The following is a 20,238-nucleotide window of genomic DNA, read 5'->3' as shown; positions in this document are numbered from 1 at the left end:
TCTTCAATCCTCATTCAACATTTTTCCACTTGATCCTACACTATAAACGTTCAAGTTCCATTTCGACTCAATATTCCATCGTCTTATCATCTGCCACTACTGTCTTACCACCACCAAAGTCAATCAAGACAAAATTAAGAACTAACCCATCAAAATCTCAATATATTTATTATTTTTAATATTCATAAAGAATATGAACAATGTCAAATAATGACACTAACACAAGCTTAAATTCAAATTGAATGATTTAATTTTGATTTATCTTTGTCATTGTAGTTAATCAAGATGAAAGACTTCTCTCCAACTATTATAGAAGAAAATTATGACAATTTGAAGATTTTATATGAATAAAAAACTAAAAAGAAAAAAATATCTAAAATTTAAAATCATTTTATAGAGGAAATTTTGATACAAGAAATTAGTTTCGAAAGTTTTTAGGCCCTAATAACCTAGAGCCAAATAGCCTGGCAACCCGAATAAATTGACTCAAATCCGAACAAGTTAGTCCGATTGACATCCTATATTACATGTGAAACACTATTATAGTTAAATCTTCACCAATCTTCCTTTCTCTCTAAATACAACGAAATAGTTAGTGGGACAACAAAACATAGATGTGGATGATCGACTTCTTTAACTGTCATATAAGTATAACTTGATACTCCCTCCGTTCCACGTTATCTAAGATGTTTCTTTTCTACATGAGATTTAAGAAAATTGTATTTGATGAATTAATTAGATATAAATAAAATATGAGGGAGAATAAAACAGACAATACTATAAGATAATATAAAATAGAAAGAGAATAAAGTATATATAATTAGATGTTTATTTTTAACCATAAAAGGAAATCCCTCAAGTAACTTGAGATATAAAAAATAGAAATAGACTGAAGTAAATTGAGATGGAAGGAGTATTTGCAAATATTTCAAATTTTATTTAGTTATTAATGAATACTTATACTTTTATTGGAAGATTATTAAAACTAAACAATTTTTTTTTCCTAAACTAATACTCCCTCTGTCCACGAAAAATCGAACACATTTGTTATTTTTGATTGTTCATGAAAAATAGAGCACATTTAAATAAAAAAAGTTTTCAACAACTTCTCTCTTACTTTTCCACCCATTTAATAATATGGACCACACTATCTACTAACACTACTTCTCTCTTACTTTTATCTCTTCTCTCTTACTAATAATATAGACTTCGCATTCCACTAACACCACTTCTCTTTTACTTTTTCACTTTTCTTTTACTTTACCAATTCCACATTAAAATCCGTGTCATTCATAATGTGTCATATTTTTTATGGACGGAGAGAGTACTACTTTTGTCCTTTAAAAGTAGCTATTATTTTCATTTTTGTTATGTCCCTTAAAATTAGAAACTTCTATTTTAGAAAATATTTTTATATCTAATAAGGTGAGGCCAATTATCGACTTCAATTAATTTTCTTTCTATCTTCTCGTACTTTATTTATTATTTGTAATTTTTTTCTTCATTAGATTCTTATACTAATATAATTTTATTTAAAAGATTCTTTGGTTGAATTTTTTATTTAACGGGTTTCACAGTTTAATTAATTCTCTATTTATTTTTCTCTTATTTATATTTTTAAATTAATTTAATTGGAATATTAACTCGAATTATTAAAAAGTAACAAGTTTATAAGATCCATTAGAAAATGATAAATAGTATATAAATTGATAACAGATAATATCAATAAAATTTACAGAATAAACTAATAAAATAAATACATTAGTCTATACATAAAAATGTCAAATTACTAATTTTAAATGCACATTAATATTACTATTTCCCAGAATCCTGTTACATTTGCGAGAAAGCAACTGTACGAAACTGTAAAACCGATTTTATCCGATTCGCAGCATCTGATTAGCTCTGTTAAAAATTAAAGATTTCAATCCACCGCAGACTCTTCTCTTTTTTCTCTCTCTCTCTAACACCTAACCCATGTAGCTAGCTGACTCCATTGAAAGCTGCGTGAAACGATAATCCCTCGTTGTTTCGGCAATTTTCACAAATGGAAGGGGGGTGGACAGGACTGAGCTATAATGCTATGGAATTCTTCAATAGCTCCGCGCTGATGGAGGCCTTCGTCGACATCTTCGTCTGCGCGGTTCCGATTTGGCTGGCGGTCATGATCGGCTTGTTGATCGGCTGGTCCTGGCGCCCGAGATGGTCCGGATTGCTCTTCCTCGGCCTCCGATCCAAACTCCGCTACGTTTGGACCCTGCCGCCGGGCCTCGGCGCGCGCCGCTTCTGGCTCGCCTTCACGGCGCTCTCCGCCTTCTCGCTTTGCCGCGGCCTCTGGTTTAGATCCCGTGGAATGACGCGGAAGGTGGAGAAGGAGGCGGCGTCGAATTTGCCTCCGACGCCGGCCGCCTCTGCTCAGGAGTCGGTTGATAATGGTAGCTGCCGCGATATTAGGTACCTATTATCCACTTCCTATGCGAATATTTGCGTGCTGATTATCTTTGTAGGTGTGTGGATTTATTGTATTCAATTTCGACCTGATCTCGACAAAAAAATACATTTAATGTATTCATATTCAGTTCAGGAATGTTCTATAAATTGGAATTAACTGTGTAATTAGTTGCAGTTTTTGTAGTGAGGTTAGTGGTTGAGGTGTTAGTAAAAGCTAATTACACACAATGATAGTGGAATTTCAGAGTTGGAATGCAATTGGATTCAGGATGAAGAGAATTAATCATCACCGTGATATATGCATATACGTGTGTGGTTAATAAATGTGTTTTCCAATTCTAAGAGATCTCGTGCTATGCTTAGCATTTGTTTGTTTTCAAGAAATTTGTACAAGGAACACAAGAATCTAGTGTGATGCATTGCTTAGTGAGGAGTCTGGTTTAAATGATAAAGCAGCGTGGAAGTCATCTTATATTTTATTCCTATCTTACTTTCATCTCTGGGCTTAGATAGGCTATCTATGGAGTCTGCAAGGTTGTATCACAGAAACATTGTTGCCCAAGAATGTTTCGTTACCCTTCATATCTTATCGTAGGGTTATTGATGGAATATGTGGAGAGAGACAGAGATTAAGTCAATTGTTGGTTATAGCTGCATTTTCCATTATTTGACATGATATTTTTCCTTCGAGAATGATTTTTAGATGGATTAGTTAAGTTCTTTATGCATTCCCCAGTAGCTAATGTATTGCCCTTTCTCATAAGGTTATTAAAACCTTTCTGCTGTGAGTTTTTGATGAATTTTTGTAATTTAATCTTCATGATTGTTATACATAACCAGTTATTCGTAAGATTAGTGGCAACATGTTATCCAGTTATGTACTGTTCAAAATCAAATGTTCTTTCTATGTGATCAGTGGAACTATTTATAAATATATGATGCTCAATATTGACTTTGCTCCTTCAGCAGCTCTCTGACTGGAGCTCTTGAGGGAGAATCCAATGTTGTCACAGAAAAAGACTTGGAACACCTGTTAAAGCTTCTTAATGTTAAAGATGGAGACATGGCGTGGCAAAGCATGATGGAGCGCTCCCCAACAAACATGCATTACCAAGCTTGGCGTCATGAGCCTACGGTAGGAGTAGGTGGTTTAATATATCAGTCATGGGACACTGCTGCTCTATGTTCTCTAATGGAGCAAATTGAAAATATCGATTATAATAAAGACGATGTCGAACTTCTGGTTTTATCTTATAAGTAATAGTAGTACATTCTTATTTTTTGTCAAATGCTTTTATACTGGTGATTCTTTTTATGTTCTTTATGTCTAGCATTTTAGAATCACATGAGAACTACTGCTAGGTTTCTTGTTACAATTTAGTCTTTCATCTACTATTAGGAAATTAGTTTGTTCATAGGACTTGTGACGCATATGAATACTGATTTGTCACTATATTTTGTTCATAGAATGGCCCAACAGTTTACCGAAGCAAAACCATCTTTGAGGATGCAACTCCGGAGCTTGTCAGAGATTTTTTCTGGGATGACGAGTTTCGGCCTAACTGGGATCCTATGCTTGTATATGTCAATATACTGGAAGAATGCCCCGAGAGAGGGATGATGATAATGCACTGGATTAAGAAGGTATATTAGTCAGAAGCAGCTGTGCCACTTCAATACTTTAATTTTTGCTTTCTTGACAGATTTTCACCTCATGACATCGATTTTTCCTGCCTATACAGTTCCCTTTCTTCTGTAGTGATCGTGAATATATCATTGGTAGGAGAATATGGGAACAAGGAAACGCATATTATTGTGTGACAAAGGTATGGTATTTGAATCTACATGAAATGCAGTCCACGCAGCCTATTTTCCTTAAAAGAACTTGGTTGCATCCCTATGAAGTTGAATACCTCCTGTTAGGAACTTGCATTTTGCTTTCAAAATGCGATATAGGATATGATATTACTCCTTAAGTTCTTATGGGAAATTAACATGAATTTGCAAATGCTGTGGGTGCAGGGAGTACCATATGCAGCTTTGCCAAGGCTTGACAAACCAAGGCGTGTTGATCTCTATTTTTCGAGCTGGGTTATCAAGCCTGGTGAGCATTCCTTTCCATATGGCATTAGATCTCTCTCTCTCACACATATATATATACTATATTGTAACGAAATGCAAAATATGCAGTTCAATCGCGTAAAGATGGCCAGACATCAGCATGCGAGGTCAATCTCGTTCACTATGAAGACATGGGGATCCCAAAAGACGTTGCTAAGCTAGGTGTTCGTCACGGGATGTGGGGAACTGTGAAGAAGCTACATGCTGGCTTTAGAGCATATCAGAGTGCTAGAAAGCAAGAGTCATCATCACTAACCAGGTGTGCTATCATGGCAAGAACTACCACAAAAATCTCGTGCAACGAAGGAGCTGATCCTAAGGAGCAAGAACCCGATGAACGAGAGCAAAGTGAGTTGGCAGGAGTGAACAGGCAGAGAGGTGGCTGTGGAATCGATTGGAGGTGGGTAGCGATAGGGGGAATGGTGGCTGTTGTTTGCGGGCTACAAACCGGTGTGTTCGGGAGAGCGATGGTAATTGGGGGAGCAGGGCATAGGATTGCCGCGAGACGAGGTAATAGGAGGCGATAGATGTATGAAAAAGAGGCTTTAAGAAACAAGTAATGCAACTATGAGAGGGTATTCTATCTTGTTACACATTTGATTATTGCTCTAGTTTTGGATGTTTCATACCTTGTCCATATCTCTTACTCTTTGCTTGGGATGTATTGCTTATTTCTGGCCATAAAATCATAAATCATAAATCGTAAATTAATAATATAAGGATCTATCTATATTGATTGTTTTATAAAAAAGGGCTAAATTGTTTTGTATATTGATTGTTTTATACTAAAAGGACCAAATATAAAAGTACTTTATACTATATAAGTTATTCTTGTTTAATAATATAAATTTCTCCGTAATATATGTTCTTGTTAAAAGAGTTAATACTCATATATTTTAGATTAAAAAAGAGAGATAGAAATAAGAGAGATGTATTGGGAATAGATTTTAGATTTTCTTTTCTTCCATTTGTCCACTTTATAATGATGTATTGGCAAATTAAGGCATAAAATGCAGCAGCCAGTAGGTGATCCTTACCGCAAAAAAGCTCTAGTATGTAATTTTCAATATTGACAAAAAATAATGTCTCCATATTGCGATCCCTTTACTAATATTAAGACTACTTTTTTCATTCAACATACTCAAGTTGTCCCCTTTTCTTTTTGACTAATAAACTATGAGATTCACAATTACAAAATAATTGGTCCGTGTAGCGTTACGTGTGTATAATTACATAGACAAGGTCACACGGCCTTTTATTAACAACTACTTAAAATATTAGTAAAGATTATAAATAAGCGAAGGCTGTTTGCGATTTCATTTGAGTTAATCACAATCAATTTATTAGCAAAATATAGTGATATTATTTTAGTTATCACTTGGAGTGTGCAATAGTATATAAATGGAACATCAAGTTTAGTTTAATTAAAACCCATCGATCTTGTACAATATGCCATGGATAGTACTACAAATCTAGTTGAAATGCAAAATCAAGAAATTTATTTTTATTAATTTTGTGAATTCTATATATTCTTTGTCGCTCTGTGCAAGTAAAGTACCGTGTAGAAAGCATCAACATTGAAAAGATGAAACCTTTCTTTTTCTTTCTTTCCTTTCCAGAGATTTATTCTCATTTTCACACACACACAACACCTTTACACTTTCTAAAGAAATCCACCATTTTCACATCCTCAAAATAGCTTGTTCTTCATCTTTTACACCAGCAAACTCAGTAATAACGAACCAAAACCAAAAACAAAATCTCATAACATTTATATGTAGAATTATTTTAATACCTCTGCACCATTACAATATTCAACAGCTTGGATCCCAAATCAAGAAATCTAGCATATCAAGAGGGATAGATAATCTCCCAATACAAATCTAGACAGATTGCAAGAATCAATCTTCAGCTATTCAATGACAATATAAAAATAAAAAGAATAAATTTTCACACACACACACTACAATGAGAACACTCTGCATATTATAAGCCAAGATGAAGATTGCTTCAAGCATTGTAGAGCAGCTGGGGGGAATGAAGCCTGGTCCGACGTCGTTTGGCTTGAAACGGTGTCGAACCAGACAACATCCCCCTCAGCAGTTGAGGAGGAAGAGAGTACAAGTAGAAATGGCCATGCACTTGATTTGTTATGGGGCCTTATATACCTCAGGATGACAACTGATGAGGCCTATCTTTTTGACAAGTAGTTACACTTTTGACAACTTCCTACATCATCATGCTTTTTCATTTTCATTATTAATCAACAATATAATTGCTACTATTATTCATTCCTTTTTTTATCATGCATGACAAAAATATTGAGTAAAGTCTCTGTGTGACTGCAATAAAAATTTGATATCATGGTGTTAAGTTTTAGAGTATTCAACCAAATATTAGTAGTTATGATTTGGATCAATTGGAGAGCTTATTAGTATTGGGTGGAAGAATGTTTTATAACACAAAATACATTAGTATTAATCTCAGACAAAAACAGAGCAAACATACATACCCTATAAACTCAGATATGATTTGCAACACTGAAAAGGGAATTCATAATCTTTTGCAAATGCATCTAAATAAGTTACAGAAATTTACACGTTCACACATTAAATATAAAAACAAGCCACTCGAACGGGTTCTGGATCCACAAGGCACAAGACAAGGTTTTCATCTCTCGATAGATCAATTTGGTTTCGACATTAAATAATTAAATAACTTACAGCAGCTCATCAAGAATGAACAGCAATGTCCATGTGTCTCTCGCCCATCAGGTTAGATGTAAACGATTCATCCATCTTCCCTCCTTGTTCTCGACTTTTCCAGCCGTTCTGTTTATCACTTCCGCTTTTCCTGTTCGAGGACCTGTCTCTTAAAATGTGAAAACCGTGGCCACCTTCTTCTGCCCCTCTATCGGAATCTTTTGAGTCACTGAAGCTCTTCCTTCTACCCAACTTTGGAGATTTTGCTCGAGTTGGAGGTGGCTGATTTCCAGAAAACAGTAAAACTTAAGATGTAACACAAATACTACTAATAAATAAGAAAATGCTACTCATATATTTTGTTTCATTAGACAACTGCAATACCTTTTTCAGTTCGACTTTTGGAGGTGGTCCGTCATGGTAAAAGCTCGGCATTGGGCTTGCTTTGAAATTTAAACTCTTCCTTAGTTGCTTGATTGCTGCTTCAGACTCTTCCTACAAAATCGAAGAAGCCAGAGAAGTAGCACAATGAACATTTCATGAGTCATGACTAGGTCCGAGTTAACACAAAAATTCAAAGAATTTAAAAATTGTGACTACCTTAGTCCTTGCCTCATACTGATTTTTCTCAGCTTCCAGTGCCTGATGTTTTTCCTCCAATTTTGTGAAAAACTAAAACAGACAAGTATCGTTAAATTAACATGACAGAATCACACAATCTATTTCACGGGCAAAGTAAATTCAATCAATAGACGTTACCTCCCTTCTTCTTTCAGCACGTTCACTGCTTTTAAAGGTTGGGGCTGAGGCAACTGTTATCTTACACTTTCTTGCTGGCACAATAGTACTTGATAGTTAAGGCAAATCAATATAAGCAGTCACGCTACCTTCTACTACTACTATGATAATAATATCATGTTGTGGTAATAATAATACTACTACTAATAATAAATAGCTCTATGCTAGAATAGGATATCATGAGGTAACAGAGCAATTATCTTCATCAACTAGCTTCTTGTTGTCGGGCAGCGGTGGCTTCTTTTGGACAACAGGTGTGACTATCTGCACCCACATGCTCAAAGAGTCACTATCGTAATACCTTAATCGGCATTTAAGAAAGAACTCATCATAATAAAATAACATTTAGTCTTAATGGCCAGTAATAGAATTAAGTGTGTGACATAACCTTAAGATACCAAATCACATCTACAGTTAAAGCATACCACTTAACAAACAAGTGGTAGAATATATAAGCAAGAACCAAATCACATTTCCAAACAAATAAAGATTCTACTTGGTCTGGGAATTTACCATATTCTGTTTAACAGAACTAGGCTGTAGCGGGACACGAATATGTGATGGCTTGTCTCCACCAGTGGTGTTGTCGCACTCAGCTCCGTTGGGACGAGCTCCATGTAAAGCACGTCTTTCAGTTGCCAGAGCAAATGGCTGTGGAACTGTGCATTTTGTTTTGCAGTTCCCAACAGCTGGCTTGGTAACTTTTCTCCCACAAGGCTGTGTCTTCTTATCATGATCTCTTGCTTTATGACCTTCCGATTTCACACCATTCTTCTCGGTTCCACTCTTGGATTCAGCAACACTCTCCACGGAACTCTCCTGCTGACAAGGTTTTATTTCCTCAGGCTTGACACTATTGCATTCCTTCACCACACAGTCGCCATTCTCATCGGATACATCAACATGTTGAGGATCAATGTCGATAATCTCAGGCAGCTGTGCGACATCCTGATCGCAGGCATTCCCACAACCTGAACTGATGGTGACATCATTTGCATATATAATGACACCATCCGGCTCCTTGTCAATATGAACATCGCTGCCATCTATCTCCATATCACTAAGATGATAAACAAAAGCACTATTTTAAAGGTCCACGTATAATGTAATTGCATAAAAGTCAGCAAAATCCCCAAGTCTTATACTTATATCCATGCCTCACATGTAGTAATATTGTACATTGAGTTCACACATATATGCAATTGCTCCATAGTGATTTCACCTTACACTGGTTTACACAGCCATATACCACTACGCCATCTCAAGTAACAAAAGAAACATTTAAAACACACTATTTTTAGACAATCTTTGCAACAAAATAATAAAATCAAAAGAGCCATTTCACTTTTATAGAGAAGAAGTAAGTACATCTTTCGGTGGCATTCACAACACTTCATTAAACTTGTTTATCCTGTAAGGTGTGTTAATGCTTTTTGTCTTGAATTAGCTGAATTATCCGAGCTATTGATCACACAAGAACCAGGACATGGAACAAACCTACGATCATATTTACTTATGATGGCATCCTTTTCCTAAATGTACAAACCTAATCATATTCAATCAGACTTCAAATTCAACGCTAGCCCGTTTATCAATAGGAAACACGAACGAGTGTTTAAACAAACGATGATTCAATATCTTCGATTTCAATGGACATCTAGACAAGTGGTAACTCCAGTTTTTGCCAATAACATTTCTAGCTTGAAATAATTCACTAAGAATTAAAAATAAAGTGACAAATCATACTCAAAACTCTAGTTACCGAGAAGATACAGCTTGGATGAACAAGGTACCAGATGATAAACTAAAAAATGCATAACTTGTCGCATAATATCACATAAAATTCTAACAATGAGCAGCTCTAAGAAATCAGAATCGAATTGCGGAATTCCGCTGATCAATTTCAAAAATTGAGATAAATTAGGTAAAGTTTCGGAAAAACTGAAAAATTCCAGTACCCAAACATTCATACAAAAAATAGATCTGCTGGAAAAAAAGCATGAATCAGAAAAAAATAGAAACAAAAATTTGATTGATAGGTACAGTTTTGTGCAAGCATAGAAATAGAGTAAAGAAGAAAGGATTTGAAAATGTAGGAAATTGTACTTACGGGTATGCTAAAAATGAAATCTTTTAGCTTAATTTGGCTTCTGGGTTTTCCTTATCAAGAGCTTCCTTGAACCCCCAGTGTGTGTACTGTGTGTGACGGTGGGCTTTGTCTGTGTGCTGTTGCAGATAGTTATAGAGAGAAGGGGTGGAATTAAATAACGACGTTTGTTGACGGCGGTTGAGAATTTTGAAATAAATTTGTCACAAAGTGATGGTGTGAAATGACATTTGAGGGCCTGTCTTGGAGGTAAAATTTTTGAATTTTGCTTCACGTGATTTTCTTTTTTCTTTTGTTGTAAATTACTATCTCCGTTCTACGGTAGTGGAGACATTTCTTTTCGGCACACGATCTAAGAAAAATTATTTTAAGTGACTTAATTAAAGAAAGATTATAGTAAGAAATGAAAATGGTTGAGGAATGAAGAGAGAATAAAGTAACTGAGAAGAAATGTGTTGGTTTTTTTTGCTATAATAGAAAATGACTCTACTATTATAGAACGTACAAAAATGATAAAATGACTCCACTACTGCAGAACGGAAGAATGACTAAAGTGGGTCCAAATTTCATATGCCTGGATTTTTTTATAATCCGTTGTAGTTGTCTTTTTTCGAAAATGGCATTACATTTTTTTCTAATAAATAGAAATGCTCAAGCCATAAGAATGAAAAGTTGAGATTATATCATAAAAAGTACGGAGTATTACGAAACATGCAAATTAACAATACAACACAAAAACGGCAAAAAACTATTAACACCATAGAAGTTCTTAGAGCATCCACAACCTTATCTTCATTCCATCTTCAATTCATCTCATCGCACACTATTCATGGGCCCCTCATCACTTTTTACTCTATCTCTTCCTAGAGAGATAGCACTACAACCTTCCATCTACAATTCTTTTAACTATTCATGGGTCCCACTTTTTCATTTCACTTTTATTTTTTTACAAACAAATTTAATTTAATTAAGATGAAATATTATTTTAAAAATAATATTCATATATTTTTAGAGAAAACATGAAAATTACATAATTAATATATTTAGTGAGATAGTGTTTCTTTGGGCTCCCTGGGATTGAAGATAACTTGTGTGTCTTTTTCAAAGAAGAGCTAGAGACTGTTGATCATGTCATTTTCGGATGCAGGTGTTCTAGCAGGTTGTGGTATTTCTGCTGCAGCTATTGGAATTTATCTCTTTGTTTTCCCATAGACCTGGTCTCGTGCTTCCTCATCTGGATGGACGCTCCTTTCATCAAATTTGATAAAAAGCTGTGGTGCTCCCTCTTCTATGTGACATCATGGTCCATTTGGTGGCTGAGGAACAAAATTGCTTTCGAGAAGATTGTCCCAAGCTGGGAAATTGAGAAGAGACTCTTGCTGTGGAGGCTAGGTTCGTGGGCTAAGGGATGGTGTCCAGAGTTTTCATTTTTACCAGAACAAATTTATGAGGAGCTGAGCCGGGTTAGAAGATGGACTGACATCAAACATAAGGCTAAGGTTGCAATCAAAGACCACTAATGAGGTTCGTCTTGCCCTCGGTTTGATATAATGATTGGTTGGCCTTGCTTGCTTGGTTACTTGGTGGCTTTTGCTTTTGGTGTGAGCTGAGGTGGTGTGAGCTTTGGTCGTTTGTTTGTTTTTGCTTTTGGTTTTTGTTGGTGCTTAGTTTTTTCGTTGGTCTTGGTAGATTTGTTTTTTTGTTTGGGTGTTGTTGTTGAACTCTTGCTCACAATCTTTTGGTTTGAGCCTATTTTTATCAAAAAAAAAAATTGTGGCAGGCCGGCGAATGAGCATTATCGCCAATGCCAGCTCGCCACGTGTGGGGGTCGCATGGAGAGTTGGCTCGATAATATCCCCCCAAGAGTTTTTTTCGAGACCAATTGCTTGCAACTCAATCTCTTTGCCATCTTGTCTTGCCGAGACGAGATGGAGATGACTAAGAACCAGTTGCAAATGCTCTTACCGTAATTGAATCCATCCAACATTAGTCGAAAGAGAGTAAAGAATGGCAGGAAGAAAAAAAAAAGACTTAAACAAGCACATGCATAGTAAAAAACAAAGGCCAAACAACACAAAACAAAAACTCACCCGATAACAGTCAAATAATACCAAGATGAACATCACAATATCTTTTCCTTATTTATGTTGGAAATTATTATAGTGCAGTCTATTAATGACATAGATTATCCTCTGAAATATGGAAAACAACATGTTCTTTACATGTACTAAATACTGTCATTTCCTCATACCGAACTTAGCTTATGATTAATTTGAACTATCTAACTAAGCAGTTAATTCCACATCAGGGGATCCATTTCCTTATAAACACAGTGTTAGAGATATATCATTACTAATACTATATTTTATGAATATATGTGGACACAAATAAAGATTAAATCATTTTCCATATTCTCAATTTATTCACGACTATACGTCTAAAAAATATTAATGACTAAGACTAATTACGATTTTTTTTCTTGAAAAAATGGGTGGATCATAGCATTACAGCTAATGACAATTTTGACAGTCTAACTATGAAGGGTTAGATTGTCATAACGACGTTTTGTCCGACAAATTGTAATTAGTATTTGCCAATTGTGGCCCAATAATTATTGCTTACGATGGGCCCCATCTCTTTAATACTATTCCTAATCCTTTGATAAAGCCCTTGCACCTTATTATTAGTATTGTAATGTAATTTGGAATTACACCTTCCCTACCCCTTCTGCCAAACCCACTCATTAAAATCTCATCTACTAACAGCGATTTATTATTTGAGTAATGCACGAATTTTGATTTATTCGCAATTTACATCTAATTTTATAAAATGTATACATGCATGCCATAAGTTTCTTTGTTACTCAAACTATTTTTTCAATTTTTTAGCTCCAATCACCAAATGACTTACATAATGATTCATGAATGGGAGGAAAAGAAAGTAGTTAATATTTATAATTATCTACAATGTTCAACTAAGATTGGTCCATCCCTAGCTTTGAATTTTGATTATGCAACTATTAGATATCGACTAATCCTTAATATAGCAGCAAATTTATTGGTGTGATAGTGAAACAAGATAGCTAAAGATTGATAACGGAGTCAAGAAACATGCCTACCTAAAAATATAAGCATAACGTTTATCAACTTTATACAAATTAAATGTAACATGTTCATTTCATTTTCCAACTTTATGGTCAAATTAATTAGATTATTTTTTTCTAGTCATCTTTCGGATGCTTTTGAAGTGGAAAATGTCGCATGAATTTAATATTCTTAAAACAGTCTATTCTCATGTCAAATTAGTGGATATATATAGTAATATCATATATACTTCAAATTATAATGATTGTGATAGACTGTATTATCTAGGCCTGATTTATCATAAAAAAAATGTTATAAATAAAATGAGCATATATATTCTTTATTCGCATAATATAAAACATTATAATATGCTATCAATGAAAGTATACAACAACTTTTGTAGTTTGTTTCTATTGCATATTTTGTATGTTTCTATAAATATACTACTAATAAATTGGAAAACCAAGTAACAAATCAAACAAACGAATTGCTGTCCTTGTTTTTTAGGTCTATCTACACCTTAAGTAAAGCATAATCACCTACTCATCAACTAATAATTGTGTTTAATTTAATTCAATTTATGAAGTGGTTATCAAAAGGATAATCCTTCTTTTCTTACCAAACCCCAAAAACATCTACGTATGGAGTATATTATATTTACACAATAGAGTTAGTGTAACCTAAACATTTGGTATAGCAATTAGGAATAAAGAGATCGATTTCAACAAATTCTTTATTTCCCATCAATTATTTGTTTCTAATTTTGTTCGACTTTAATTATTGTAACTTTGTCCTATGCTTAACTAATATGCCATTAGCCTGGAAATACATATAAATATAAGTATTTGATAGTAAGTTGTTGAGGTTTCAGCCGCCAACATAAACAATATAAAAAGAATATTAAGCTTTACAATCATCTACCACTTACATACAAGCATATCTCAATAACGCATTGTAGAAGATATATGACACGTAACAATTATTATAATTGGAGTGGGAAAGAAATGAAAAATGGCCATTACTTTAAATAAATTTGAATTAAACTAACAGGGCTCCTTTTCCTTTTCTTTTTTATTGTCTAGAAATGGAATCTTCAACCCTAAGTGAAGCATCATAGGCCCCAATCTCCATTATCCAAGATTCTATCTACCACTGTGTTTGTAATTTTGTAGGATAAATGGCTAATATATGCTTGTCATTATGCTCTTTCCCTTTTACAATTACTTATTTATTGCTCATACTAATCACTTTTTCTGCGATTTAATTTCATTTAAAACAAAAGGCATATTTGTTTCCATATTATATAGGAGATCTAAATTTTAAATCCTTCTGATTTCGACATTTCTGACATGAAATATGACATACAATTGATGGGATTAATTTTTAGTACTACTATATTTTTAGATAGGATTAAATGATATTAACTTCTAATATCACAAAATTTTTTAAACATTTGTTTTCTCCCGTGGACTATGAACTTGACATATATATCACGAATTTAAATAGTTATTTAATTTTTCCCAGCATCAACATAATTCAACTATACTAAACTCTATGAATAACCATATATGGCTTTTAGGGACTTTGTCACATCAATATCACTTTCAGTGATAAGTGATAACCATATCTTATGTGATGTAATAACAAACGAAATATAGCCGAATTTTGTTGCTAGTGGAAAAAATTAACAACTATTTTAAATTCGTAATATTATATTTCAAGTTTAAAATTTGTGAAAAAAACAATTTTTTGAAAAGATTTGTGATATTGGACGCCAATATCCCTACTATTAAAGCTGGATTCAAGCTTAATTAATTAGCATGAATTTAAGAGAAATATAATCAAATGAAAAACATGCAATGAAATGATGATATGATCAAAAAGTGAATAAAACCAGCTGAAAAGGAGCAATAAGACCATAATGTTATTGCCAGAATTCATAATTTTCTAAACAAAAGCAAAAATAGGCGATTTATTTAGATACACATACATAGGCATACATGTAGCCTTGAGTAACAACTTCAAGGCATCAAGAAATGGAGAGTTTGGCAAGCGTTAGCGCTAATACTCTCACGCCGTTCGCGATATCCTGTTGCGCTGCGAACTCTTCAGGCTTATGGCTATATCCTGCCAACAAAAACCCAAAAATCAATCAATTTCTCCACATCACTTCTGCAGAAACTATGTGTTTGCTTGCAACTGCGTGCGTGCATGGAAATCGCGTTGTTGCATATGATAGAATCCGTACCTTTATAGCATGGAATGAAGATCATGCCCATTGGAGATATCCTGCCAACATTTACAAACGAGGTTTAAGGCACGTCATGAGAAAGCATTTTCCAATTCGATGATGAAGGAATCAAAGTGAACGAAGCATAGAGTTTGGTGCATCCGCGTTAAGGGTGATTGCGTGTTTGCCAAGAATGATTACCTGGCCATGAACAGGGAATCGTGATAGGCTCTGCTGATCATCTTCTTGTAAGGCATGTTCAGTTCTTGGCAGGCTGATTCAGTTGCTTTGGTGATCAGCTCTTCTGAGAGTGCAGGTGGATCTTGGTTGACGATCTTGAATTCTGAGAGCTCCACATTGCGAGCTTTTGAAATGCTCAGGGCGGACTGATGGATTTTCTCAATCACGAGATTTCTCCTCTGTTCATCTATGTCACGAGTATCTGCAATGGTCACATTCAACAACTTTGGTTGCAATGCGATGCAAGTGGTGACGGATTTGCAATTCGGGCCAAAAGTCATGATTTAGATGGCAAGTTAGCGCAAAAGAATCATACCGATCTCCAAATGTGCTTTGCTCGGTATACTGTTTATTGCTCCGGGATGCAGCTCCAGAATACCTGATTTTACATCATTTTTTTTAACAAAAAAAGTTAGCCCAACCGATCTAAGTCTCGAACATGAAAGGATGGAGGATGTGTTGCTCACCAACGGTCCCAACAGTGTCGACTGATCCAGATTCTAAAACATGTTTCTCGACAGCAAGAGCTAATTCTGCAGCAGCCAGTCCTGCATCGTTTCTGTTCCAAAATGTTGCATAGACTAATTAGATTATGGAGTAGCAAATCACACAAAATTTCACACAACTATAATTGATCGATCTACTCAGTTGGACTCTCGTTTCCAGCTATCTGGTGCTCAAACTTTGAGAAAATAATATACCTCTTTGGCATCAGAACAGCTCCAGCATGCCCTCCATTGCCTTCAAAATCCACTTTGATGCTTGCTGGAGCAGCAATGGCGGTGACAACACCAATTGAGATTGCTGCAGATACGCAAATTAAAGCAAATTTATGGGAAGTTTCCCTAATTTCAATCGTAAAGATAATCATTCTCGGATTAACCTTCTTCTTCCAAGATGGGACCTTGCTCAATATGCAGTTCAATAAAAGCAGAATAGCTTCCCTTTTCCAGAAAAACGCTGGAAAGGTCCTCACTGTTCGAGTATCCAGCAAACTTGGCAGCATCAGAGAAGGATATGTTTTGACCGTCGACTGTCCTTTTAAGAAGTTGGGCCAATTCTTTACTTCCAGCTAATAAGCGGCTGCACAAAAACCCCGGGCAGGAAATTCACATAAACATGACAATGGTGTGTTTGACCAACAAATTTGGCAATCAAACGAGTTATAGCAAGAGACAGAGAGAAATGGTATGCATTTCAAGAAAATAGGAGGCTGTATGTAACCTTCCCAAGCAGCTGATTCCAAATCGCGTTGGCTCTTCAGATGTAAACATGATCACCTCCAGAGATCTCTTAGGCTTAAAGCCTGACCTGTTAAGCTTCAAACTCTGAGAGAAGCTACTTGTCTAATACTTGAAAATACATTAAAGCATGTGTGCTTCAATAGATACCTACATAAATGGCCAGCGAAAAAGAGTGAGACAAAGCAACATACCGCTTTAGGACGTTAATTGCTTCAATGGCACCCAACACTCCAACTACTCCATCGTATTTCCCTGAGTACGGTATAGCATCTATATGAGAACCTGTGGAAACTGGAGCCAGCTCTGGTTCAGAACCAACCCTGTGTCGAAGTCAGAATTGGGAAATTATTTTAGTGTTACTCAGAGAAAGCCAACATAACTGAACTGGGAACTGGGAACAAGAAGATCAAAATGAACTCAAAACTCACCATCGACCAAATATGTTCCCAACCGCATCCTCTCTCACTGACAGACCGGAAATGTTCATCAAATTCTTGACGAACCTGCACATTAATGTGGCATCGTAAGCAAGAATCACAAGCTATATACAATCTTCGGCATAAATATGAACAGATTCTACATCGGTTCATCAGCTAAGAATTCCATAGAAAGCTTATACTATTGTCAAGATCTTACCCCCTTGCTTGCACATCTTTTTCGCTGTAAAGGATCCTTGTGACCGCAGGCGCAGGTACATCAGAGAAAGTTGAGAGCTCATCAATCTAGAGCATAACATTAGCTATACATGTTAATAACTACATCAACATTCCAATCTCAAAAACCATCTATCTAACTTTTCTTATACTATGAAATCATGTCATGGGAATTATTATTTTGGAACAATTATAAAAATCACAGTTGCTTTTGAAATCCAAAGCCCTAACTAAGACAGAAAACAATTAAAATGGCTTTAAATCACAAATCAAAAACCTCACAATCTACAATGAGGTCGGAATCATATGGCTCAAATCTACAGAACTCTAAAATAACAATGTACAATTTGTGCAGCATATAACTTATGCTATACACAATCTATACAAATGACTGTTTCACAACTAACCAATAGTCACTTGACTTCAACAAAATTAAATAATTAAGCCAACACAACTAACTGAAAGCCAACAAGAGTTGATACAAGATTATCACTATCCATCAAATTTATCATGCTCAGCAGTCAGCAGCAATATCCCGCTTTCCCAACACTAAAAAAAATCGGATCTTTGCAATCCCATGAGATTAAAAAATTTAAGTACTATTACAAAATTGCGCATTTTTCATAGATATTTCGAGTAAAAATACCTGTCTCTGCAGAGTTTCAGTGTCTACTGAAAGAGAAGATGAGGAGGAATCATGAAAGGTTGGCTCATGAATTTGGTAACCTGAAAACTCCTCCATTGTTCTGATTGTGGCGTCATATTCATTGCTTTGAGACGAGATTCCAGCAAACAAGTAGAGAGAGAGGATGAGGAGGATACCTATTCTGGGAATCATATTTCTCGTGTGTTTTTTGCCAAAATTATTGGTACCTTTGATACTTAAAATCGTTTTAGGTTTGTGCGTGGTGAGTCAGTATTGCATTCTTACGTTGTCTTTAACCTCTAAAAAAAATGTCACCAAAAAAGATAAAATTATGAATAACACAAATTTTAATATATAATTAATAAAGTAAAGAGATTGAAAAAAAATAAAATAGAAAAAGGGAAAAAGTAGTGGAATGAGTTTAGTCAATTGTGGAATCTACGATTTAGAATGATGTGTAGGATTAGTATTGGTTGAAAACTTTTCATTTTTAGACTTAGTTTAATTTTGGTTGAAAACTTTTCATTTTTAGATTTAGTCTAACTAGTGTTAGCACCTGTGCTATGCACGAGACAATAAAATTTCAAAATATGAAGATATAATAACAACTACTACTAAATAATTTAAATAAAAAATATAGTGTAAATAATATAAAAATATATTTATAGTTAAGAATATAAACTAACTAAAATAAGTATTTTACACATTATAAATAATAGCAAAAAGCCATTTGTACTTCTCTCAATCCATTTTAAATACTCTTCCACTACAATGAAGGTAAAACAATTTCTTAAAAAATCGCACTGAATCAATCTGGAACAAACATTGTGTGGCGGAGAGAGTAAAAAATACTTCCTCTGACCCCAAAGAATATGCACTTTAGGATCGACACAAGTTTTAATACAAATTGGTAAAGTAAGAGAGAAGTAAAAAGACAAAGTAAATAAAGTATTGTTAGTGGAGAATGAGTCTCACCTCATTTGACCATCTCCAACCATGCTTCAAAAATAAGTTTTGGTCTATAAATCTTCTCCAACCATACACCAAACTTAAACTTATTTTTGGTGTTTTTTGTGAAACAACACCAAATATGGTGTTAGTGTTACTGAAAAAATGTTGTGAGACAAAAACTCAAAAATGGTGTAGCTTTTGAATTTGATGTAAATGGTTGGAGTAAAACTACTTTTTAGTGCGACATATACTCAAAAATGGTTTTGAGTTTGGTGTAAATGGTTAAAGATGGTCTTAGAGAGAAATACTTTCCAAAATTAGAAAATACATATTCTTATGAACGACTAAAAAGAAAATAGTGCATATTATCGAGAGATAGAGGAAGTATTTGAGACCAAATATTATAGTCAAAATATAATAAAAATATTTGAGAGTATACATAAATAATAGTACCAGATTTAATTAAATAAAATCGGTAGGCAATATTAATTATTAAATGAAAACACGATTAAAGCGAAAAAAATGATACTTACTACTAAAATGGTTTTAAACAAAAAAACACACCACAAACCAAACACCATCCCCGAGCCACGCCGTCAATCCCTCCCTCTGCTTCTACAGAAATTAAAATAGAGGAAACACCATAACCGACTACAAAAGGGGTTAAACCATTACAACCTCAATATCCACATATTACATATTAGAGCATCTCCCATGGTCGGCTAGCGACCGGCTAGCCGATTCGTCGCGCTGGCCGATCGGCTAGCCGAACCATTGCAGTCGGCGAGAGCGAAATCGGCGAGTGCTTCGGCGTGGGCTGGCCGATCGGCTAGCCGCCATTGTGGCGTCCCGATCGGCCAGCACCGATTTTTGTTTTTTTGTTTTTTTGTTTTTTTTTTAAAACCTATATAAACGCGATTTTCGATTCATTTTCATTTGCACCACTTGTTTTAACGAGTTTTCTCTCTCTCTAACTTTCTGTACAAGAGCATCATCGAACGATGGATCACAA

At 34.9% G+C, this 20,238-nt stretch overlaps 3 protein-coding genes across 4 annotated transcripts; 1 reads left to right on the top strand and 2 right to left on the bottom strand.

Annotated features, from left to right (window-relative positions):
* Positions 1-1,931: 1,931 nt before the first annotated feature.
* Positions 1,932-5,198, top strand: LOC125202270. Of its 2 annotated transcripts, none has more exons than XM_048100642.1 (6): positions 1,932-2,454; positions 3,421-3,586; positions 3,919-4,095; positions 4,194-4,277; positions 4,474-4,555; positions 4,642-5,198. In XM_048100642.1, the coding sequence occupies exons 1-6, from the start codon at positions 2,048-2,050 to the stop codon at positions 5,097-5,099; spliced, it is 1,374 nt and encodes a 457-aa protein (XP_047956599.1). In that variant the 5' UTR covers positions 1,932-2,047; the 3' UTR covers positions 5,100-5,198. The 2 variants fall into 2 exon arrangements, with proteins under 2 accessions (XP_047956599.1, XP_047956598.1); XM_048100641.1 differs by having other exon boundaries at positions 3,418-3,586.
* A 1,883-nt stretch (positions 5,199-7,081) lies between these two features.
* LOC125201899 (protein WVD2-like 3) lies at positions 7,082-10,317 on the bottom strand. The gene is made up of 7 exons (XM_048100187.1): positions 10,183-10,317; positions 8,586-9,132; positions 8,251-8,336; positions 8,034-8,118; positions 7,875-7,946; positions 7,659-7,769; positions 7,082-7,556 (listed from the first exon to the last, which is right to left on the bottom strand). The coding sequence occupies exons 2-7, from the start codon at positions 9,126-9,128 to the stop codon at positions 7,305-7,307; spliced, it is 1,149 nt and encodes a 382-aa protein (XP_047956144.1). The 5' UTR covers positions 9,129-9,132; positions 10,183-10,317; the 3' UTR covers positions 7,082-7,304.
* Positions 10,318-15,166: 4,849 nt separating this feature from the next.
* LOC125203543 (ureidoglycolate hydrolase) lies at positions 15,167-18,489 on the bottom strand. Its single transcript, XM_048101920.1, has 12 exons — positions 18,276-18,489; positions 17,613-17,698; positions 17,405-17,479; positions 17,168-17,296; positions 16,957-17,043; positions 16,616-16,815; positions 16,434-16,536; positions 16,200-16,291; positions 16,049-16,111; positions 15,694-15,934; positions 15,511-15,551; positions 15,167-15,389 (listed from the first exon to the last, which is right to left on the bottom strand). Exons 1-12 carry the CDS (start codon positions 18,465-18,467, stop codon positions 15,292-15,294), a joined length of 1,407 nt encoding a protein of 468 aa, XP_047957877.1. The 5' UTR covers positions 18,468-18,489; the 3' UTR covers positions 15,167-15,291.
* Positions 18,490-20,238: the final 1,749 nt, after the last annotated feature.

The sequence above is a fragment of the Salvia hispanica genome, chromosome 1 (assembly GCF_023119035.1).
Source record: "Salvia hispanica cultivar TCC Black 2014 chromosome 1, UniMelb_Shisp_WGS_1.0, whole genome shotgun sequence".
In the NCBI taxonomy this organism is placed as follows: domain Eukaryota; kingdom Viridiplantae; phylum Streptophyta; class Magnoliopsida; order Lamiales; family Lamiaceae; genus Salvia; species Salvia hispanica.
The sequence above is the reverse complement of the archived record's forward strand: the minus strand, read 5'-3'. Positions and strand labels throughout refer to the sequence as shown.

Bases quoted from the DNA above. Each gene is read 5' to 3' on its own strand.
- LOC125202270 (XM_048100641.1), top strand. From the start codon at position 2,048: ATGGAAGGGGGGTGGACAGGACTGAGCTATAATGCTATGGAATTCTTC. The intron at 2,455-3,417 runs GTACCTATTATC...TTGCTCCTTCAG, and splicing joins GGTAGCTGCCGCGATATTAG to CAGCTCTCTGACTGGAGCTC. The intron at 3,587-3,918 runs GTAGGAGTAGGT...TTTTGTTCATAG, and splicing joins CTTGGCGTCATGAGCCTACG to AATGGCCCAACAGTTTACCG.
- LOC125201899 (XM_048100187.1), bottom strand. From the start codon at position 9,128: ATGGAGATAGATGGCAGCGATGTTCATATTGACAAGGAGCCGGATGGT. The intron at 8,337-8,585 runs GTAAATTCCCAG...ATGTGGGTGCAG, and splicing joins GTTCTGTTAAACAGAATATG to ATAGTCACACCTGTTGTCCA. The intron at 7,557-7,658 runs GTATTGCAGTTG...TCTGGAAATCAG, and splicing joins CAAAAGTCGAACTGAAAAAG to CCACCTCCAACTCGAGCAAA.
- LOC125203543 (XM_048101920.1), bottom strand. From the start codon at position 18,467: ATGATTCCCAGAATAGGTATCCTCCTCATCCTCTCTCTCTACTTGTTT. The intron at 17,297-17,404 runs GTGAGTTTTGAG...ACTTCGACACAG, and splicing joins GGGAACATATTTGGTCGATG to GGTTGGTTCTGAACCAGAGC. The intron at 16,816-16,956 runs GTTACATACAGC...GTTTTTGTGCAG, and splicing joins GGAATCAGCTGCTTGGGAAG to CCGCTTATTAGCTGGAAGTA.